General features: G+C 37.0%; 1 protein-coding gene and 1 pseudogene across 1 annotated transcript; both read right to left on the bottom strand.

Annotated features, from left to right (window-relative positions):
• Nucleotides 1–87: 87 nt before the first annotated feature.
• On the bottom strand, nucleotides 88–4,272 carry LOC133892549 (syntaxin-32-like). The gene is made up of 5 exons (XM_062333789.1): nucleotides 3,873–4,272; nucleotides 2,716–2,966; nucleotides 1,934–2,103; nucleotides 896–1,096; nucleotides 88–589 (listed from the first exon to the last, which is right to left on the bottom strand). The coding sequence occupies exons 1-5, from the start codon at nucleotides 4,114–4,116 to the stop codon at nucleotides 430–432; spliced, it is 1,026 nt and encodes a 341-aa protein (XP_062189773.1). The 5' UTR covers nucleotides 4,117–4,272; the 3' UTR covers nucleotides 88–429.
• A 199-nt stretch (nucleotides 4,273–4,471) lies between these two features.
• On the bottom strand, nucleotides 4,472–24,222 carry LOC133930138 (probable small nuclear ribonucleoprotein F; annotated as a pseudogene).
• Nucleotides 24,223–25,035: the final 813 nt, after the last annotated feature.

The raw sequence follows: 25,035 nt of genomic DNA, 5'->3' as shown, positions 1-25,035 counted from the left end.
ATGCAAGCTGTAATCAACGGATTAAAAGCAAATAGTACCAAAATTACTGAAACAGAAGCAGAGACCACAGGAACACTCAGAATAGCATAGCCGGAAAGCAGATGGTTCTGTTCTGTATAAGGGCAGCATGACCATATTAGGGTCCAGGTGCACGATCAGACAATGACAGGCAGTGATTTCCAACGTTGCTAGCACCAATAACTGCTTGGCTTGTCATGAAATGGTACGACAAACATATTCCAGAAATATCACCAGTCAAGGGAATATACTAGTACAGAGGCTCCTAATTTACATGGCCACAAAGGCTGACGAACCGTTGCTTATCATCCGGGTGAAAATTGTGTACATGGTGTAGTATCGAGTAAAAATTAAAGAATATTAGGCATAGCTGTCAACTATGCAGAGAATGTGGGGCTAATACAAACGGGATCAAGCGACAAAGAATATGAAAATCATGAGGAACACCATCAGCACAAAAAAGATCTTCATCATCAGCCACCTATTCGATGAAATGCTGTTGAGATACTTCAGTAGTTGGCCCTGAGCTCCCTCAACGTTGGCCAGTGTGTCATCCATGTTCTCATCAATTCTGTCATTGAAAATGCAACATTTAAGCCAAGATTATAGGCAATAGAAAAGCATGAGTACAACATCAATACTTTTGGACCTCAGTGACTGTTATAGTGGATGAGTATAAACCAGGTGACCGCCATACAACTCGGATTTATCACTAAAAATTCAGACAACATTCGACTCTGATACAGCCATAGGATTCTCTAGGTTGGGGTCATGTCCCCGTATCTTGAAGGTATTTGACTACAAGCATAGGCTATTCTACTCCAGAAATTGGATAGAGTAAGATCAGCAGAATAAACTTTGTGTGAGGAAGGCTTACCTGATTGCTAGCTCTCCCTGTTGAGAAACCATGGTTGCCAGCTGTGTAAAGATGTTGCTCAGCTCATGGATGGTTGATTCCACATTTTGAAGAGCTTCAGCTCTGCTCTGCATGTAACTGTCCTGCTGTACTGCCAATTGCTGCTGCTGCTGCATGAAAGGCTGAGATGATGATGCTCCATGGTCTCCATTAGTCTTCTTCCTGGTGAACAGGAGCATAATATTTAAAGTAGAACTCCTAATGCACACTGACAAAGTTTTACATGGTTAAGCAACAGCTGCGTTCTGTCAAAAAAAAAAGCTATTCTAGCCAATTTCTACTTTAATTTTACCACGATCATAGAGGCAATGAACTAATAAGAATAGCTGGTTTTAATATAAACATGTGTGCCAGCATTTATGCGCCAAAACAACAATCCATGAGTAAGCATTGAGGTTGTTCCATCACGTGAGCAACTAGAAAATACTCATCTCCAGCAGATACAATGAACAAGGTTAACATCAAGTTTGCTCATATGCCAGGCTGCCAGCTACTTTCTACCTCTTGTTTTCTTGTGTCTCTGGTGTGGGTGGTGTAGGGGTGCACATGGGGGTGAGGGCTGGTTGTTTACTATTGTGAAGGCATTAACTAGTTTTGCAAGCCCAAATTGATTTTTTAAAGCTTCCTAACCAGTAGCTTCGGTCAGACTGAGAATTATTATGGAAAAGTATCTCTTTTGTACAACATTAGCTACATGATAGCAGGCACTGGACAATTGAAGTACCAATCGACACAGTGAGAAACTAAGGTGATTGTGAAAAGACTAAACCAAGTGAAATGATAGCAGCCCGACAACAAATCAGACAACATTGAAGTAACAATCGACACAGTGGGAAACTAAGGTGATTGTGAAAAGACTAAACCAAGTGACACGATAGCAGCCCGACACCCTACCTACAGCTTGCATAACATGTGAAAAAAGGACTAAACTAAGGTGATTGTGAATGACTGCCGAAAGCTGAAAGTACAAAATCATAAGTTTTGTATGTGCAACTGTACCTCTGAAACAACGGGGTAGATGCAGAGTCACTGGCCCATGGTGCTGGGGGCACAGAGGACTCAGATGTGTCCCTAGCAACAAGGGGACGCTGACGAATGAATGGATTTGGTGCATCCTTTGCAGCGGACGAGGAGAACATTTGCCTTCTATTTTCGTGAACCTTCAAATGCTGCATGTCAAAGGAAGAAAGGTTTTAAGCAATCCATTTGTACTAAATACTTACTATAGAAGGGGAAAAAGAAGAGCGGTACAATTGGGGGAAAAAACAACAACAACAACAAAGCCTTTCAGTCCCAAACAAGTTGGGGTAGGCTAGAGATGAAACCCATAAGATCTTGCAAGTGTAGTCATGGCTCTGGCACGTGGATAGCTAACTTCCACGCACCCCTGTCCATGGCTAGTTCTTTGGTGATATTCCAGTCTTTCAGATCCCTCTTTACCGACTCCTCCCATGTTAAGTTTGGTCTACCTCGACCTCTCTTGACATTATCCGCACGCTTTATTCTTCCGCTATGTACAGGCGCTTCTGAGGGCCTGCGTTGTATATGCCCAAACCATCTCAAACGATGTTGGACAAGCTTCTCTTCAATTGGTGCTACACCAACTCTATCACGTATGTCCTCATTCCGAACCCGATCCTTTCTTGTGTGGCCACACATCCATCTCAGCATGCGCATCTCCGCTACACTCAACCGTTGGACATGTTGCCTTTTAGTTGGCCAACATTCTGCGCCATACAACATCGCAGGGAAAAAACAAGTATTATGAAATTATATCTGACCTCTGTCCGCATAGTAAGGACTTCTTTGAATTCTTTTGTTGCACTCATCAGACGGTTTTTTAGGTTGTCAACTACTGTAGTGGAATGATTTGTTGTGTCCTTCGAAAGATTCCCAGTCTCATTTTGTGAATTGCAGAGAACTTGTAGGTCTACGACAGCAGTGTTCAAAGCAGTGATATCCTTCTTGATAACTGAAGTCAGCTCTTGTATCTCCACGGTCGGGTCATCAAAAACAGAAGTCCTCTTTGCCACTGAAAACATTCATGTCTCAGTATCAATACATACATTAAAATAGCATGATAGTTATAATTACACAATATGTGTGTATCATGAACAGAGGCTTCACAGCGCTAGGTCTTACTGAGGTTTTGTGGTGATAAATCACATGTAATGCCGTTAGAACTAATGTACATAACTAGATCTCATGGTAGGACTATGGTAGAATAAAAATCTGTAGAACAATAAGGTTGAATTTAAGGAAATATATGATGTATCAAATTCGAACAGGACAACAGAACTAGGAACAAAATTCCACATTAAACAAAGTACATGGTGAATTTTGTTAATACTTCACCCCCAGTACGGTACCAGTTCATATTCAATACGCTTGCACCAACATTACATGCGTATACTACTGAAGTATCTAATGTTACTAAGAGTTGAAAGGATGTTCATCTTAGATTCCTTCAGTACACGGTAAATACTAAAGAAGCATACTACTACGCCATAAGCAATTAACTGATTGAGTAATGCTAATGGCGTAGGTCTGCATCACATGATGCTAATGGCGTCCTTGACAATGTCAAAACACAAGTGCAGCACACCCGCCAAAACAATGCAAACGAATAGCACTAATCACATGAGCACTAAAGGATCAACCAACATATAGCAGACATCTAAGCCAAACAGCATGCAAGCACTGCGGGTAAAAGCATAGCAATATTCCCACGGCAACCACAAGCAAAAAATCCTAGCAAACATCCGCAACTACCGAGTAAATCACTAACCAATCATCCCGAAAACCACGCGCGTCTCGAGATCTCACCGCTAATAGCGCTCACGCAGACTACCAGCTCAACTAATCGGCAACAACGCAGGCAAGGACGAATCGAAGAGCGACGGAAGGGAAGGGAAGGGAAGGGAAGGTAGGACAATACATTTGGCGAGGCGGGCGAGCTTCTGGGAGGTCTGGTGGATCCCGAGCCCGATCTTGGAGGCGCGGCGGTTGAACTCCGAGCGCGTTGACGAGGCCTCGAGCGACGCATCGAGGGGGCTGCCGCTGCTGCTGGCTGGCGTGGCGGAAGGGGACGGGGTGGCGTGGCGGCGCGCGCTCTCGACGGCGGCGCGGAACTCGTTGGTGCGGTCGCGGAAAGACGCCTGGGCGGGCCGCGTCGGGTTCATGGCCGGCGGCGCTGGATCTGGATCTCGCGCTCGCGCTCGCCCTCGCCCTCGGTGGTTGGGTGGGTTGGGGAGGAGCACGCGAACGAGGGAGGGAGAAGCGGAGGCGGAGGCGGAGGCGGAGGGGAGCACGGTCGGTTTGGTGGGCCGCGATCACCGCTGGCAGCGTAACATATCATCCCATCGTGTCTCGGCCCAATTGAGAACGGATCTAAATCCTCTGACTTCGCACGTGTGAAGTTAGAGAGAAATAGTGTCTTGTAAGATAGCAAACGTCTTGTATATAACATTGCAGTATAAATACTGCAGCACTTGATTACAACGATCAATCTAGGCATGGTCCATGTCTTCTCACTATCTATGCATCCTCTATCTCCGTATCCTCTTGAACGCCTCGGAGATACAGAACGTTGTTGCACCTGCAGATTGAGCAAACAGAAGTGAATCATACAAGGGACAACTACATATGGCACGCAACAACGTTCAGATAATTGTAAGTCAACTCCACAAAAAATCTTAGGGGTTGTTTGGATCTCCAGCTTTGTGAAAAACGGAGTAGCTAAAGGAAGTTTTAGCCTGGTTTTTAGATATCTTTGTTTGGTTCTTCTAACTAACTGGAGGATAGGTAAAACTAGTTTTCTGTAAACTCAGAATTTCTGGTTTTGTCAAAAACGACTGAGAGTATTTTTTTAAAAAAATTTCACAAAACAAGTTTCTGGAACCCTGTTCTCAGCAACCCAACAATCTTTTGCAAGGCTGCTCCACGGTCAAGGACGGAGTCAGCCAAGATGAATCGGGATGGAGAGCATAATGGTTTGGTCCAAATATCTCCGCGAGCAAGAGTCTGCCCTGGTGGAGAAACAACTCCGAGGATGCATCAGGACGCAGGAAGTCAAGAGGAGTGCGAACAATGAAGGCAAGTGGGCAGCAGCAAACTTCACGAGGCGATAGGTGGTGCACCAATAAGCATCGATGAGGCCAGACATGGCCAGGTTCAACAGATGACGTCATTTATCAGCCAAATGGCCAGAACGCCATGGCTGTCGTGTCCTCTGATCAGTTGTGTGCTTGCTCTTAGTCTTGCACTCCTGATGTGAGGGGTGGATAGCAGTTTCAGGTGGAGTGGAGTAGCAGGAAGATGACTGGTGAATGATGATCCATGCGCTTTGCATTGAGATACGAGGGAAATGAGAGGGGGCAGAATCATTGAGTACAGAGCATGCCGGGTGTATGTGGAGGGGATAAAGTGCACTAGGCGGATTGGCGCGCTACGCTGCGCCAGCTCGAGATTTATGTAAGATTTCGCAGCTCGAGATTTATGTAAGATTAAGAACGATTGCAAAATTGTAAAAATCTGGATTGTGATCCAATTTGAGTATGGATTGGTGAGTGATGGTAGTATATTGTACACAAACTTATGTTCTCATGACCTTATTAAACTGAGTAATAGGAATAAGAAATAGATGGAGAGTGAGGGGGTTGGGTTTAAGATCTAAGTTACAACAGGTATCAAGATATATTTGCAAGAAGCGAAGTTTACAACTTGAAAATTCTATATAGAAATATGCACACACCCAAAAATAATAATAATAATAATAACAATAGATGGTTAGGATCACCGTTCTGTATATAAAATCAAAAACTACACAGCTAAAAGTTATCACCATTGAAAACCGTAAGGTGCTGTTGAATCAAAATAAAAAAAAAATGATGGTTCATACGAAACCTTAAATTTACACCTGCGAAATATCTGCTACATTGTGTTATCAAGAAAAAGCAGTACCTAAAAAACTCAGCTCAAACAGTAGCACGTGTATCGAGAAAACAGTTAAGATATATTATGTAGTAAAACATTGAAAACGATATACATTACGCACATATATGAAATGATTGATAAAAGAAATGAAATGAAATGATTGGCATTGTGGGAAAATTTTGGTTCTAGATAGTGCACGGTTGAGAAGTATACATGGAAGGGGAAAAAAAAACAAAAACGGGAGGACTCTTTGATAGGTTAACATACTACAAATTGATATCAGTAGGCAGTATGATGGCATAAAAAAAATGAGATTGCATATTGTCTGACTATCATGGTGAGGAAATTTGGGGAAAAAAAAGATTTAGACCTAATTCAAGGAAACAATAATACCAAAGTTGAATGTTAGGTGAAACAAAATCATATGCGACACCGAGTAACAGGAATAAGAAATAGATGGACAATAAATCGTTAATTTTGTGCTAGCTGTATCAATTTGAGATGTTGGGTATATATGACCACTTTGAACATATTTCAACTATATGAGCAAATAGTAGGCAACAATATATGCAATAGAATCAGCAAGAAAGTAGTTTCACAGGAGGGCAACATCATAGAGAATTTGCGGTTTTTACACAATTGCAAGATATTGTGATTTCAAGAAAATTGTTCCTGCTGCTGTGAATAAAAGCTAATAAACAGTTTAATGATGTTTTTGTAAATACTTTAGATAAAGGGACTCAAAAAGATTAATATGATGGTGTTTGAAGTTTTTAGGAAGAGTGTATAAATTAAAGTAAAACTGTATATAACACTCTAGTGCTGGCTGTACCAAATCGAGATATTAAATATATGTGAGCACATGAGCATATTTCAGCTAGATCAACAAACAGTAAGCAATATATACAGGTAAATTACCAAGAAAATTGTTTCACAGCAGAGCAAGATCCTGAACAATAAGGATTTATACAAAAAATGCAAGATTTTATTTGGAGAAAATTGCTTTTGCTGCAATCTGATCTGAAGGGAAAGCATTGATTGTTTTAATATTTTTTTGGTAAGCACTTAAAATAAAGAGGATAGTGTAATGGAGCCCGAAAACATTGTTCTCATGGTGTTCGTAGTTTTTTTTTTTGAGGAATGCATGTAACATAAAGTTAAGTTTTAAATATAATACAGTGATATTGTAGCTGGACAAAATATAAGTTTGATGTAACATTGGGCAGTATTGTGATTAAAAAGAAAAAGAGGACAATATATATATGATACATATTTGATATTATTCTGAGACGACTGATAGAAGTTACTCTTTTAGGAGTCTTCTTTTAGTAGAAGTTCCACCTCTGGGAGTACCAGGTACATTGTAAAGGGGTCGGGGGAGGGAGGAAAAAAAATAATTAGGATATTATCAAGTGTATATGAGAGAAATATATGGAGAAATTCTTTACAATTTATACTCACCTTGCTGTAATTTCAGAGTCTGATGAAGGTGAATCTTCAAGATGAAGTGGCCGCTTGCTAGGTACATTTGTCGTTGTTGGAGACTTATAATTGGTGAAAACATAGAAAAGAGTATGATGTTCATTATATTATTAAGAAATAATGTAAATTCTTGTATCATTAAGAGGATGGCTTACTGGTCCTGTTCTTGTTAATCGTTGAGGCGAAGGCAATGGTGTTGTAGGATTATGTTCTTGGTCTGTGGTATCCTGAAGTAAAATGATAATACTTAGGTTTGGGAGCTTTTTTTTTTTTGTGCTTAGGACACCTAGCTCATGAAGTTCTTTAAAGTATTTTGAAGAAATCTTGTGGTAATGTATGATCTATCAATGTTAAAAGTGAAGGTACTTGCATGATCAATAATTAAGCTATTGGTTATTATAATATATATTTGCTGTCATAATAGATTTCTTGAAAAATAGGATGAATTGGACAAATATTAAATAAATGCAGTGTTCTCAGTGTTGTTATGCTATAGATATTCTCTCAGGCTCCTTGTGGAAAAATGATTTAAAGGAGGAAACAGAGCATTTATGTGGTTCAAAGTTAAAGGGCATTTGTATTTGTTAGTGTAACTGTATGGGCTGGGGAAAAAAATGGGAATATTCCTATGAAGCAGCTGGTTTGTTATAAAAAGACAAAAATAAATTTTCTGTGCTTATTTTCTATGTACAGAATAATAAACAATAAAAGAGTAAGAAGGTTATTTACTTTCTTGGCTGTAAGTGCCGCATCAGAAGATGAGGATGCTGATGTTAGTGATGTAGCTTGGATACCACTATCTTTATCACACTGTAGTTCTGTAGAATTTAATATATTCTTGTTAAATGTTGTTATGTCCAAAACCTAAATAAATATAGAGAACTAAATATTAAGTTGTCATGTGTAGGTGAAGGTGTACCTGATATAGATGGTGGAATAATGATAGGGCCACCAATAGCAACAATATTTTTTACTTGGAATGATATAGTATTTCTCTGCATGGATGAGAATGGGACAGTGAGTCTTAATGTATATTTGTGATTATATAAACGTGTTATTTCTGAGGGGATTGAGCCATTGTTTGTTGTCGCTGTTGCTGCTAGTTGAAGTGCAGTGATTCCTGTCAGTTGTTCACCAATATTTCCGAAAAAAATAATTTCTATGGTAGATGCATTATGTTGCATAACAGTATATGGGTCTGCTGCAATTATAGTGATCCGGTACCTGTTTATTAAGAAAGAGGGTAATATTTTTGTCAGAAAGAAGGATATAATTGTGGCTATTATTTTGTAGAGATTTGATAAATAAAACATACATAGGTTCAGCGCTGTTTCCGAAACATTTGGGACATTTGTATGTATCTCCTTCTGGAAATATTTTTTTCCTGCATGATACACAACCTAAATACCACCATGATTGATTTGGTGAAAGTGTTTTCAACACAACGTCGAGTTGATATATATTACCCTGTTTATTAGATTTTATCAGTGATTAATGATTTGAGTTAGCATAATAAATGTCCAGGAAAAGTAGCTACATACATAAATTTGATGTGGATTTGAATTTTTTGCTAATTCGTTAACTGATGACATTATAACATCTGAAACAGGTAGATTCGAACCAGACCATACCACTTTATGAGGTAATCCTGCAAATCTGTAGAGGATTTTCTAAGATTAGATAAAAATTTATATTGGTAAGGAAATATAAGCTGTAGGTATTAAAAACATCTAGGGTTAAGAGAAATTTACTTATTCTGTAAAGCTATTGCTTCTGGTATTGTAGGATTGATATGATATTGACATGTGCTACTACCTTGTATCTTTAATTGGCCTATGAGGAAAGAAAGAAAACATATGAGAAAATAGAGAAAAAGTAGGACAATGCTGCATATATATTTATTATATGGGTAATAGAATTATACTTATGAATAATTAAAACTCAAAAATACATGCATATATTGAAAATTAATGATCTTTCTTGATATCTATGTTTAATATAGATATATATGCATATAGCATGTTTGTAAGTAATTAATAGATGTAACAAATATAGATTAACATTTCATGTAGCAACAAATAAAATTTAGAGTATGAGGGCACAGAAAATAAAATAATTTGAGGTTTATATAATTGAGGTCCTTTTCACTGGTTGATAATTTCTTGATGAGTGTTGTCCTAATGTGCAGTGTCTGTAGCTGTTTTGAATTTGTAAGTACCTGTGGTAATTTGCAGATATGTACTTTTGTGAAATTTATGTATTTTAGTTACGAAAAAATTACATATATAGTTCAAACTGTTGCTGCCAAACCAACTCTAGGTTTGTATATGAAGCAGTATTAGCAGGGTTAGCTGATGAAAGAAAAATAGGACTGTATTAACAGAAGCAGATATTGTGAAGCAATCATAAATGGACAATCTATTTATTTAGAAGAATACTGCATTAAAATACTTATTAAGTTGGTATATGGGCATATTTTTACTATTTAAGTATAAAATTAGAGATGTATGTATTTAGATCTAATATGTAATAAAGGAAGATTGAGGATTATTACTTAACCTTCACGTGATCTTGTAGTGATGCCAAGAAGTAACAAAATAACTGGTTTTTCTTTACTTAGCTCAATGATTTGTTCGTCTGGAAATTCAGCTGCTTGACGATTCCAAAGCACAACTTCAATTGATTCCCTGTATTGTATTTATGTTAATATGATTAAAAAAGAAAGAGCAAATCGAAATGAGTAAAGGATGATACATAAATTACAGTAAGTGTTATAATGAAACAATACCGGCCATCTGAAATGTAAATGTGTCGAACACTTTTTTTAATACCCTTCACATAAACTGTTGTAGCAGGTTCAATAGACATCACTTGTCCTATTGTGTCTGTCGAATATTAAGCCATATGTTATTTTATGATAGGTAGATAATGGTATCATAATAAATAAACATATATTAGGAACGGAATGTATAATACAAAGCTAAATATTGTTACCTGACATGTCCCGGGTGTAATCAATTCTAGCCCTTAATGTTTCAAAGGATGCTAGAGTGTATGCATACTTGGGGAATGTTAGAGGAGCATCAGAAAATTCGGTTAGTTCAGTATGACCCGTGAATCTTATCATATATATATGGTCAACTGCTCGATAGTTGTTTTTGGCTGGGAACACTTGAAAAAACCTAATAAAATATATAGTTCCTTCTTTAAGGCGGAGTTTGAAGTGATCTACATGCCATTGTGGTACTTGAGCTTCTATAGCTTTTCCCTGTACATTTGTATAGTAAATTAGTGTAAACACTGTATTTTTTTTTTTGGTGAGACATTTAATGAGTGTACATACCTCTTGATCCAGTAATACAAAGTCAAGTCTTTGGATTTTTTCTGGTTTGTCATCCAAAATGTATTCTGATAGTCTTGTCACTCTTACACAGATTCTTGCTTTGACTGATCCTTGATTAATATCTTTTAACAAAATGCACGACATCTGTTAAAAATAACAGAAAAAGGTAAATAATAGTTTAATGAAACGCTACACATTATTGTGTATAGACAAATGACTGCTTAAAACAGAAAATGATATCTGTATCTAAAAAGAAATATACATAAATAAAACATGGTTAATATCATGTTATATTATATGATATAAAACAAATGGACACAAGAAAAAAAGTATGACTGAGCAAAGCTGTTTCTAAAAAAGATATATGACTTTAAGCTAAAATATATATTATATTAAAAGGATACAATGTTGAAGTGCTGTTCTTCATAAATAACATCTTCATATCATACACAATCTGTCTTTTTTATGAAAACAATAGCCTGTATGATTTTTCTTTCTAGATGATATGCTAGTCAGGTAATGTAATTGATAGGTAATATTTCCCATATCATATATTGTTCGTCTCTTTATTTTCTGTTGGAAATAATATTCTTTGTGGTAGTCATCTGGGAAAAAAAAATGAGACAAAAAAAAGTGAGATGTTAGTACAATAAAATGATACTTACCATTATGTGCAGGTAAGCAGTTATTCAAGCTAGACATTGCTATATCAGCTCTGAAACATTTTGTCCACATGAATTAGATCATTGTTTCTTTGGAAGCATATATAACATTGAGAGGAAATCTATGTTACGTCAAAAACATATATTATTGCAGTAATATCATTAATAAATAATACCACCATATCATATATGGTCTAAGATCTTTCTATAGACAATGTTTTTTGTAATAGTTCCAGGCGTTCCATCATCATTCTCAATCAGTATTGTTAAACTTTCTTGTGATCTGACTCTTGAAATTGCAACATATAACTGTCCGTGAGAAAATACAGGACTTTTTAAATATACACCAGCTTTTTGTAGTGTTTGTCCCTGACATTTATTGATTGTTAATGCATAACAAACTTTGATTGGAAATTGGCGTCTTGCCAAAGTAAAAGGCCATTTTGGACTGTTTCCATGTAGAACGATTCTTGGAATGCAAACTCGGTGTCCAATATGGGATCCTGTGATAATTTTTGCTTCAATGATATGATCACCCAATCTTACGATAAGTAATCGAGTCCCATTGCAAAGGCCTATTGATTGATCAAGATTACGTAATAATACAACAGGGACATCTATCTTTAGAGTGAGCATGTGCTGTGGGAAATTATTTAGTGTTATAGAATTCAGAAATTCCGATGGATATAGAACTGGAAAATCATCTGGTTGTTCTGTTGAATTGACAATATTATCATAACTGAAGTATATCTTGCTACTTCCAGGAACTTTTCCCAGCATTATATCATTTATTTCATCCACAGTACGATTTAATGGACAGATTACAACCCTTTCAGCAAGGTACTGTACAGAGGCATATTTTTGAGGAAATTCATCATATACGACACTTGTTATTGCTTCGATATTGTCATAACTTGGTTGTAACAATAGTTCATGAGGCAATTCTATCCATTTTTCATCAGCATCATTGTTGCCGTCACAAGCTGGAATTTTACCTTCACCGATATCTAGGATCCATTTTGCAAATTGAGACATTTTTTCTTTTTGATCATTGTTTAAGGTAGGATTCTGAAGTCGCATATTAGTAGTCAACTTGAATACTGTGAAATATTGCCAAAGAGGAGAACTGATCAAGGATGCATTAATCGCATCTGCTGCACTGCCATGGTTTATTACTGGAAGAACTTGTCTAAAGTCACCACCTAGTAACATCTTCATGCCACCAAATGGTTCTTTGGCATTTGCTGGTTCATCGATTGATAAAATATCTCTTAAACTACGATCTAGTGCTTCAAAACAAAATCTATGTGCCATTGGTGCTTCATCCCATAATATAAGACTTGTTTTAGTTAGAAGTTCAGCTAGATTTGTGCCTCGATGAATACTACATGTACTCGTATCATTTATATCTATAGGAATATGAAATCTAGAATGTGCTGTTCTTCCACCAGAAAGTATTAAAGAAGCAACACCACATGAAGCAACAGCAAGAATTATTTTACCTTGGGATCTTAATTTGTATATAATGCAATTCCAAAGAAAAGTTTTTCCAGTCCCGCCAAATCCTGAAAAAATGTTAAGTTCATTTGTATAATATATAATAAATCAAAGCTCTAAGAATATTATATATTGAAATATGTAAGTAAATTATGTACCTGATAAAAAGTACATTGTTTTTCTGCTTTTATCAATATCTGTGATTATTGTATGAAAGATTTGTTTATGTTCATCATTCAATATAGAATACATATGATCAGCTTCTGCTTCTAAAGCTGCTCTATCATAAGAAAGTTCTTCCATGATTAATCTATTTGTTGATGATGTAGTTCTTGTATTAGTAGGTATCACCAAATTGTATGCTGATAAAGAAAGACCATTATTGGAGAAAGTTGATTCTAATTCCTGGAATAATAACGTTTTAAGATGATTATCAGGAGGTTTATATGAGTAAATTTGTAATCCTTGACGAATGCAACGTAGAATGTCGTCTGCCATATACCTCCAATACTTTTCAAAAAGAAGAGAAATATCAGTAATACCACAAAAGACAACAACAGCCATAAATAAATGTCTCAATTGAAATGATGTAGCCCATATGATAGCTTCATCAAATAAAGCAAACCATTCGGTATCATCTCCAATTAAGCCACGTGCTTTACATGCTTCTCGGAAAGTGGGATATACTATGTTTTCATAGGTTCGAACATCTTGATAACTTGTAGCTCCTTTTACTACCATGAGAAGCATACGGAGATAGAAAGCCTCTCCTGTTCTTGGGTGTATGAATCTAAGTCTTCCAATTTTTGGAGTTTTAGATCGTCTTCGGGACCATAATTTCAAATCTGGATTCCATGTCCATTTTGATGGAAATTCACAATATGTTAATGTTCTTGCATCTGCATTAGCTTGATTGGTAGCAAACCATTCTGTTAACATACTAACCTTGGAGTTTGGATTATCAAGAATAACTTGTAAATCTTCGTCTTCATGGCAATTTACTATATTCATTCCAGGTAGATGTACATAAAGACGTTCAACAGCTGGTATTTTCTCATGTATTTCAAATCCTAATAGCCTCCATACTGCTTCACAGGTAGACAAATATCTAGATTTTATGTATTCTGCAATTTCATCGATATTGTCATTATTTTCTGGTTGATCTGTATCACCTATAGAATTATCTCCTGTCGATCTGCTGACTAAAGAGAATTTTGCACAATCTGGACCTTTCATCACATACTTAAATAGGTATTTCACTAAATTGGTCTTGTTGCAAGCTTCGACGTTGATGTGTGCATTATATTTCTTTAGAAGGAGTAAATTATGCGGGACAACCCAACGATTATCTAGTTCAATTCCGCCTTTTGTTACAATTCTTTTATCACAACTCCGCCTATATATAGTAAAGCCATCTTCATCAATAAAAGTTTCTTCACGGAAAGATTTTGGATATCTTTTTGTACATATACCATTTTTCATGCAAGGTGAATTAGTATTGTATTTGCCGCATGGACCATGAATCATGAATTCTTCAACCAGTGCATAAGCTAAAGGATCAACATTTTTGTCTGGTATTTCAGCAGATATTATTGAATCAATAAGAGAAGGCGATGATTCATGGTTGTCATTAGCTAACCATATCAATATATGTGAATGGGGAAGGCCTCGCTTCTGGAATTCATTAGTATGTACAACTGTATGGACAAAGTTTTAGAAAAATGAAAGATGTTAAAGGAAAGTGTAAAGGCCAGGAATTTATGTATGTTAATAATTTTGAAACAAAAAAAAACGTGAAAGAAAAATTTCTAAAACAGGAATTTGTCCCCTTTTTTATCAATTGTAGAAGAGATTAATGAAACAAATCAGGGTGTTCATGAGATAATTACCAGCTATGATCGGTCCGAATATAATGCCTTCCTTGAGATCTTTCAGCAGCTCATGTAATTTCATATGAAATACACGTACAATGATGTCATTCCTGTCCCGAGGCTTCTGGCCTGGTTCATATCGTAGTGCTTCAATTATTTCAAGCCAATTACTGTTACATGTAAATGTGATGAAATACTTTGGAGCACCGTATACACGGCAAATAGCCATCGAGTCATGATAGTTTTGTATCAAATATCGCTTGGATCCAATGAAACTTGAAGGTAATGTTATTTTGACTCCTACATCCTTACCCATTGATGCACCTTTTCTGATTGCTTCACTTATTCCTTGATAAGTTTCAGAACGCATTTCAGATTGGTGAAAATAATAATACGTCAGCCGTTGGCTTTCAACACAGGAATATGCATTTACAGAACACTGGTCAGATAGACGACCACCACAAATATATGGGTTTGGTTCATACTTTCTATAGTGCTCGTAGTAGCAATAGAATTCCAGCATTGTCACATCTTGACGGGCTTTTGATGGTTCATTGTCAATTTCTTTATAATTGATGCCCAGATGAAAGCCTATCTCACCATATGGAAATAGGAGAGGATATTGCAGAGCCATTAGTGCAGGATGAATGGGTTGTATTCTTTTAAATTCACCACCATGAGATTGAACTATTATATCAAATTGACCAATACCAGAATATGAATCTCCTACTATTAAAGCTGCTAGTTCAGATGTTGTAGGTAGGCTATATCTGTCTCCATGTGCTCCTGGTGATCCTATTAACTTAATCGAGATGTTAGGAGCATTTGGAGATAATAAACGGTCTCGAGCCATCCTGAATTTTTGAACTAATGGATTACATGCATCTAGCATTTTAATGATTTCTGCAACAATATTTGGATCGAGATCCTTAGAGGAATCATCATTCTTGAATATGGCAAGTCTGTTAGATACTTCATGTTCTGTGTCATAAATATAAAGCTGAGCATATTGAGGTTGGTTTCCAGGTTCGGGTAGTAGAGATCCTATACGATGATGTACAACTCCATTAATACGGAAAACATAAGGTCCATCTCCAGTATTGATGCTTCTATCAATATGAACTCCCAATGAGGTGAAAGCAAACAGAGAATTGTATTGTCTTATGTGTTGCATAAACTTGTTTGCTTTTTGTCCACCATTAAATCTCATAAGTTGTTGGAGTAATAAAGGCCGAGGCTGAAAAGACGGTAGGGATATTTTGCCATTACGGCAACATAGATTATAAACAATTCGTTTTTCCATATATGAACTGAGATAGACAACACGTTCTTGATACCAGAAAATAGCTCCACAATTACTACATTCATAGTCAGGTGCATCATAATATGATTTGTCTTTGTATGTTTCTATAACAAAAGGAAAATTTAATAAATAAGATAGAATATTAATTCTTATATGAAGTTATCTTAGAATCTATATCCTATGGTGTATAATATTGGAAGTGAATAATTTATGGCAATGTAAAGGGCAAAAGTTAGATTACCTTTTAAGAAAGATATATACTCTTTACGTGTGGCGAAGCTTGATTCTAACAATGATATTGATGAATCACCCATTGTTAACGCTGTAAATCAGTAAGTGAAAAAAGTAAGAATAGTCACAATTAATAAGAAAATAAATAAATATGTATAGTATTTTCATGAATACAATATGTGCAGCCTACAGTAGTATTTTATATATATATATATATATATATATATATATATATATATATATATATATATATATATATATATATATATATATATCTAAGATAGATAGAAATGACCTTGTTGCGCCAAAGCTTTGTATTGGTTGACACGTCTTCTTTTAGCACGATTTTCAGTAGCAATGTATGGAGGTACTATAGGACAGAAATGATCTCCTACACCAAACAGAAGATATTCTTTAATCATTACTTTTGTATAAATATTTAAATAGAAATTTCATGAGATATATAGATCTAACTTCCTGCATCTTGATGCCTTTTTTGATGTTCTATATGCATCCATGTTTTTTTGCCTAAAAAAAAAAGAATCATATAGTCAATTCTTTTTTCTTTGTTTACAGTAAGGAACTTTTTCCTAGATATATTTCTATACTATATTAATCACTACTAATGAAAGGAGGGTCCAACGTAACATGATTTACCTTGTTTCGGTGTAGATGTCGTTGTTTTTTCTATAGCGATATTATCTTGGTTACTCGTTGAGCCTGTATATGTATTATTCCAATAAATAGAAAGATATATTAATTATTATTACGGAAGACTATATGTCCATGATGAAGCTCTCTCTCTTTTTTTTTTAAATCAAAATAAATGAAAAAGGTTGGCATTATCATACCTGTGTCTGAATTTGGTGACAAAGAACAATTTTGGCGACGTCGTCGTCTTCGAGATCGATCAACAGATGCCATTTTTTTTTTTGGAACTAATAGATATAATAATAAACAGAGATTTCTATTTTATATAACAGCAAGGAAAACATATGAAAGGAGCAAGAGGAGGTATAATATAATAATTAAAAAATATGTATTCGCTAAGTTATGTTTGTATCTAACTATTTGATGCAACAAATATAGTTTCGTATTCTTATATAGCAGTAAATAAAACATAGAAAATCACAAATGGGAAAATAAAGTAATTTCTAACTAACTAATAACCCTTCTTTTTTTTCTAGTCTCATTTCTTGTGTCTCAAATATACCAGATAATAATGCTAAGAGTAATTAACTCTTCATTAGATATGTGACCAGCATTTCCAAGATAATATTAACCAAGCATTACTATAGCCACGTCCTCTAAAACTTAAGACCTCAAATATATCAGATAGCATCCAGCTCCTTCTTTTTTATGAATGGACAAAAACTGCCGCATCATCATTTGCTATAATCCAATTTTCTAGTGCTGGAACCTATTTTTTAGTAGATATATTGTCAAAGAGCATTACCATAAGCATGTCTTCTAAAATTCAAAAGCCCGGATATGAAGATAATATTAACCAAGCATTACTATAGCCACGTCCTCTAAAACCTAAAACTTAAGACCTCAAATATATCAGATAGCATCCAGCTCCTTCTTTTTTATGAATGGACAAAAACTGCCGCATCATCATTTGCTATAATCCAATTTTCTAGTGCTGGAACCTATTTTTCAGTAGATATATTGTCAAAGAGCATTACCATAAGCATGTCTTCTAAAATTCAAAAGCCCAGATATGAAGATAATATTAACCAAGCATTACTATAGCCACGTCCTCTAAAACTTAAGACCTCAAATATATCAGATAGCATCCAGCTCCTTCTTTTTTATGAATGGACAAAAACTGCCGCATCATCATTTGCTATAATCCAATTTTCTAGTGCTGGAACCTATTTTTCAGTAGATATATTGTCAAAGAGCATTACCATAAGCATGTCTTCTAAAATTCAAAAGCCCAGATATGCCAGGTAAATTTCAGCTCTCATTTTTTTCAGATCTTATAAAACCTGGCACATCATTATTTGCTATAACGCAATTTTCTAGTGGTCTGACTGTTCCTTTTTTCTAATCCCATTTCTAGTTTCTCAAATATTCCAGATAACAATAGGAATGCTTATTACCTCTTCATCAGATATGTGAACAGGATTCTCAAGATGACATTAATCAAGCATTACCATAGTCGTCTCCTTTAAAACTCAAAAGTCCAAATATATCAGATAATATTATGACCATGTCCTTTTAAACTCAAAACCTCAAATATACCAGATACCATCATAACCATGTCCTTTAAAATTCAAAAGCCCAAATATATCAGCTAACAGAGTGTCAGACAGCATTACCATAAGCATGTCCTTTAAAATTCAGAAGCCCAGATATGCCAGGTAAAATTCAGCTCTCATTCTTTCAGAACTCACAAAACCTGGCACATCATCATTTGCTATAACGCAATTTTCTAGTGGTGCGACTGTTCTCTTTTTTTTTTCTTTCTAATCCCATTTCTAGTCTCTCAAATATTTCAGATAATAATAGAAACGGTAATTGTCTCTTCATCAGATATGTGAACAGGATTCTCAAGATGACATTAATCAAGCATTACCATAGATTCCATACCCCATTTTTCCAGTGGTGAAACTCATTTTTGGGTAGATATATTAGGGTTCACATCTATTGTATGTAAATAATTCTGTACAACAATTAAAAAAAGGAACCTAAATCTAACCAGAGATTATATTATATGGTAGCAAATGTGTAACCAGAGATTGTATTATATGGTAGCAAATGTGTAAGCAGCGCTTTCATGACTCAAAAGCTAGAGACCATTGTACAGGCTTAATGACCCAGAGAATTCATTTTGACTATTATATCATGGATTCATCAGTATTATATCATGGATTCACCAGGAGAATCAACTTCAACTATCTCACTATTATGAAATCTAATGCCATCAATTAGAATACTGGCCCAGAGAACTCATTTTGACTATTATATCATGGATTCATTAGTATTATATCATAGATTCATCAGGAGAATCAACTTTAACCATTTCATTACTATGAATTCTAATGCCATCAATTAGAATACTGACCTCTTTTCTTCGAGCTTGATATCGGCGTCTTTATTTCAGAAATCCCCTTCTAGGTCGTCGATGACCTCCTTGTCAGATCTGCCTTTTGTAGAGATTCCTTCTTCAATCTCGCCCTTCCTTCGGATTGTAGATCTTCCGAAGGCACCAGAAAACCCGCGCGTTTCCTTCGGAATGCAGATTTTCCGAAAGCACCAAAAAATCCACGATACTACGAATCGACTTGCAGAAGGCTTCCAGCAAGAGAGAAGATCTTGAAAGCGGAGGATGGCGGCAGCACGGGGACCAATCTAACCGAGGATTTCCGTCGAAATCTCAAACCTAGGAACTCCTTCGGAATCTTGAGGACTCTGACCGCGTTTACACCGGAAGAAGTCCCGGACACTGGAGGCGGTTGGGGGGGGGGGGCGCAGGGGGAAGAGGGAGGGGGACGGAGACGGGAGGCGGCGGAGACCCAGGTCGACGGAACTGTGTCGCCACTGGACAGGAGCGGGACACTGAGAAGAAGATTGTGGAAGCCGGGAGAGAGAGAGAGAGAGAGAGAGAGAGAGGGGGGGGGGGCGCTCCCTTGGAATCGCCGAGCTTCTTCTTATCCTAGAAGCCTCGATGCGAATACGTGTCATTGATCTGCGCTAGCATTCTCATCCGACGGTTAGAAACGACACAGCACGTTCCCAGGCATCTGACGGCTACCAAACCTTGCAGGCACGTTCGCAGGCATCCGACGGCGAGGAACGTGCTACAGTATCTCACGCGCTGAGGAGCCAGGAATTCTTGGCCGCGTAATATATGTTATAGATTCCTCGCTAACTCAAATAAACAACAACATTGCATTTGTAAAACAAATTTTCAGTCCACATGATCCAATCAAAATATTCTGAAAATCCAAACTAACAGAATAACAACCTAAAACTGTGATACCTGTTTTATGAAAACAATCACTTAAGAAAAGCTGGATGCGGGATGCATCCCGCCTGTAGATCAAACATCCAAAGCTACAAAGTTTACAGACTGATGCCAGTTTCTATGAATCCTTAGCTTTTCATGAGATCTGACATTCAACTTTTGCAACATCCACACTAACATTATATTTTCATAACATCAGTAGTCAGACTTTGGACAGCAAGCAAGCTTTCAATGGGCTATATCTAGATTAACAAGACTATACTACTTGACACAAGCTAGAAGAAAAGGATCATGAATTACTACCTGATAAGAATCTCACCCAGGTTTCCAGAGAATGTCCATCAATGTATTCTTCCGTGTTAGCAAGCTGCAAGCAGTAGAGAAGGCAGTAATAAAACTTTTGCATGTTATTCTATATTCAATAGAACGACAGCCAAACTTGCAAAGACGCAAAGTAAAACCTGAAGATTCATATAGGAGTCCACAGAAACAAGATACCCTGGGGAATGTAAAACAAATGTTCATCAGTATATTTAAGGGCAGGGCAATTTCTGGAAATAAAATATTACAGTTAAAAAATGAAACAAGATAAACTTAATAAAAACAGAAATTACCTTTGTACTCCATACCCCACTTAAGTTTGACAATTACAGGCTTCCCTGTCAGATTGTTCAAGAAAGGCTTTGGGTTAACTGGCACAGTCTGCACAAATCAAGAATCTATCAGTAAGTGTACCATAAGGTCATGCTTTATTATGGCTTGCAAATATACATAAACAGACTGTTATTTCATTCTTTCGAATTATTTACTTCTCATTATTAGCAAATTACATGAGTCAATTAGATGGTAGCTTTCCAACACAAAATGGTAAGGAAGGCAAGGAATTTTACTACATGACGCAACATCAATTGGTACATAAATATGATCAGAACAACATGGCATGGATGATGCATCCAGTGGCTACTGTTACAGTATCTTGGAAACCTAAGGACTCGATCATATGGGTATATGGAAAATACACCTTAATAGAATTGAAATGTCAGACTAATCATCCTGAACAAATCGAATATCATGGCAAAGATGTATAAACACGCCAATCATTGTGCATCAAGTACAGTACCTCATTACCTGTCCCTTATTGGTTCTTAATTTTCTTTTGTGGCTATAGCAGTTCAATTGAACATTGGAAGAACAGTCAGACCTGGAATTATGATTAATAACTTAAGCCTAACCTAGCCCATTAGGTATTGATGTTTTTCACCTGAAGGTTGACATCACTTGTAATTTTATAAGCTAAAATTTCTAACCAACTTAGCTGGGATACGCTTGCAGACAAATGTGGATGCATCATTGGATTAAGCTAAGAGAAGCAAGTGCAAACCAAGCTATGAGACCATCGTTGGTACTAGCAAAGGTGAAATCACTGGTTTGAACTTTTGACAGCATAAAGATGACCGAGATAACAAGCATTGGCATCCATAGCAAGACTACAAGATACAATAATACAGGCAATGGGCAATAGTTGCCTAAATTAGATGTACACACAGCACATAGTGGCTAAGCTATGAGATTATCATTGGTACTGGCAAAGAAAAAACAGGGAAAGCCCAATCAGCCATCAAGGTTTCAAATCCGGTTCTTGGCTATCAAAACAAAGTATAGAGGATTATTGCCCAGTGCCCACAATGCTCAGTGCAAGCATTCCCTGACCAAACAACACTTTAGGTTGTTATACCCTAAATCGTGTTTAACAACTTTTTTTAGTAAAACTCGAGATCTAAATAATCCCTGAAGTGTGACTCAAGGGGGGAAAATGCTGTGTTGCGCTCTCAAGCTACCACTTTCTCTCGTTCTCCCCCATACATATTACACACTGGATTGAATGACACAAATATCCCAAATCATATATCCAACCTATCTATCTAGCCAGGTGAAACTCGACCTAGGTGTCCCTAAATGCTGTGTTCTGTCCTTCGGCAACGCACTACTCCGAACCAAGTACGCCATAGGAAACACCAAGAACCCTGGAACGATCGCTGGCCGTTCGATATGGGACCTACATACAAATGAAACTAGAAGGCGGGGGTAAGGGCAAAAAATAGTGTCCAAGAAGGCAGAGTACAGATACCGCATGCTGCCACCGCCCTGTAATACCTCCCGTGAGAACTTCTCCGATCAGTGCAGCTCAAACTGCCTAATCCAATGGCTTCTTGTTTCCATTTAATTGAACCTTCGCCTTAAAAAACGGATCATGAATCCGTAACAGGACTTCAACTACAGAGGACTCTGCCTTTTGCCAGGTCGAGTGGGTCGCATGCGCCGCTCGCCTTGTGGTTCCATTTCCTGGGTGCAACAGTTCAAATGGGAACAAGCAACTTCCAACAAATTGTGTCGCCGTGCAGATTTAATTTAACGTTTCGAGCCTTGGACATTCAAATAGGCAACGGGATGTTTCACTGTTTTGCCAAGTGCGATAAAAAAATTATAGTTTCTTGTATAAGTAGGTTGCATAACATCACCATGCACAAATTTCATTAATCTATCACATATATTAAAGGATAAAAAATGAAAGCAATTCTACAATTTAAGTTAACGTAGCTACTGTTTATATGGATCTCACGTATATACACTAATATATATATATATATATATACATGGGGTATGTGTGTGTGTATATCTGCAATTACAACGGATATAAAAGATACGATGATAATACTGACACACGTCTAGCGGTCAGACTGTGACCCCTCACGGTTAGACCGCGAGTAGAGAACAAAGTGCCAAAAACTCTGTATTCCCAGGGCGATCATATCGACTATGTCGGCGGTCAGACTGCCAGCCAGACCAGAGGGTCCAAACCCCTCTGTTCATCTGGCGATCAGACCAGTACACTCCTCGGTCAAACCGGGACTTAAGCACCGATCAAATTTATACAACGATCAGATCGGACATGCTAGGTGGTCTAACTGTCACATAGACTAGGGGGTCCAAACCACTCTATTTGTTTGACGGTCAGACCGATCATGCCACTGGCCTAACCGCCACACATGAAACTCAAACAGTATTGTCTTTCCTTGATTTCTCTCAAACTAAATTTTTCACTCTATATGAAAATGCAAGTTTGAGCAATTGTGACACTATAGATATCTCAAGTAAACGTACATCAACCCCTCTTAATAGTATGATGTTTATCTTATCAATCCGATCAATTTATCTCCTCTAATTTCCTTTGACCGACAAAATAAAATACCCTACAATTATATCTTTACCTTGAGCTAGCCATTTTCATATTTTTCACTCATACATCTTCTACTTTCGTAACATCTTTGTGGCTAAACTTTTCACAACTCATTCAAAATGTTAGTACATAAAAGATATATTGTTATTAATTACCAAACAAGAATTATGGACCTAAATGCTTCAAGTATTAGAAAGAAACTCATTTTTTTTTACCAAATAACCTATGGTTGGAAATAATTTTAGATTTTCTTACACCACATGAGAGGAATACTAGTGATTGTTTTAGATTTTAGGAATTTTCTTGAGGCTTTAAAAATTGCTAGATTCTTTACGACTAGCCCTCTTTGAAGATCTTTATTTTGAAATCTACAATGAATATTGAGGTGAATTTTTTTAAAATGGATTACGCTTCTGATAGGAACGAGAGGTTAGGAGGACAAGCAGAGGAGCGACCTAATTTGGCTATTTTTGGGGATTGGAAGATCTAGGATCTAATGGAATATTCGGTGTAGTTGGATGATTCCATCCAGCCAGAGCCCCTCAACTAAACACCCAGACCAGTACTATTTATCTAAATAGGATGATCCCATGCACCCATGCACAACAAACCAAGCACACCATAGATGCTCCATCCCCGACATGCTGACGACATCTCTCGCTGCCGTGGATGGACCGCCGCGTCCCACACTTGCTCCTCGACTCCAGTTGCGCCTTCATGCTGCTTGGCGCGCTTGTCCTCACGTGGCATCAGCTCGCCAGCTGCGACTCCGAGAACGTGCTCGCCACCTTCCTCCTCTGGCTACTCAGGGCGGTACTCGTGATGCTTCCTTTTTGGAATTTTATTTGTTTATGTATTTTTTTATTTTTCAATATTATCAAATTTATACAGTCATTTCAAAAAATTATAATAATAGACTATCGTCGTCTATTCATCAGGTAAGATTAAAGTCTCGAACGATACCTTGTGGGCTCCTCCTATAAGTAGTAAAAAATCAGATGACTATCACATGTAACCTGTTCAGCGAAGCGAGACTATGCTCTCGTCCACTAAACGAGCGAGATCTTACTTAAGCGGGTCCACCCAAAAGATGTTGCTCACTATTCGAGCGACACCTTTTAGGTATTTAATCAACCCCGCCAGCAAGCTCCCTCCATTTGTTAACTGCTTCCGGTCATTTGTTAATCTTATCCTAGATTTGGTCTCAAAAAGTTCACTTTTTTTAATCCAACCTTATGCTCAACTCTTACCTATAGCATAGCTTCATGTGATAATGGAGCTTTTTATTGGGTTGATTTGATTCAATGGATGCAAGACTTGGGCCAAGCTCAGAGAGATGGTTTCTTTATTGTTTGGTCCTTTTCTTTAGGGTTATTCATGCATGTTTGTTAGGAGTATAACCACACACTCACCACTGCTACGATTAAACCATCATGCATCAAATGGACTCCAAAATGCATTTGATGTGCTCCGTCTGATGGTGTTGGCCTAAAGGATGTTGCCCGAACAGTGGGTGAGGCACCTTTTGGGTGGACCCATCTGAGTAAGATCTTACACGTTTAG

The sequence above is a fragment of the Phragmites australis genome, chromosome 1 (genome assembly GCF_958298935.1).
Source record: "Phragmites australis chromosome 1, lpPhrAust1.1, whole genome shotgun sequence".
Taxonomy (NCBI): Eukaryota; Viridiplantae; Streptophyta; class Magnoliopsida; order Poales; family Poaceae; genus Phragmites; species Phragmites australis.
The sequence above is the reverse complement of the archived record's forward strand: the minus strand, read 5'-3'. Positions and strand labels throughout refer to the sequence as shown.

Bases quoted from the DNA above. Each gene is read 5' to 3' on its own strand.
- LOC133892549 (XM_062333789.1), bottom strand. From the start codon at position 4,116: ATGAACCCGACGCGGCCCGCCCAGGCGTCTTTCCGCGACCGCACCAAC. The intron at 2,104-2,715 runs GTCAGATATAAT...TTTGACATGCAG, and splicing joins TCCTTACTATGCGGACAGAG to CATTTGAAGGTTCACGAAAA. The intron at 590-895 runs GTAAGCCTTCCT...TTTCAATGACAG, and splicing joins CAGGGAGAGCTAGCAATCAG to AATTGATGAGAACATGGATG.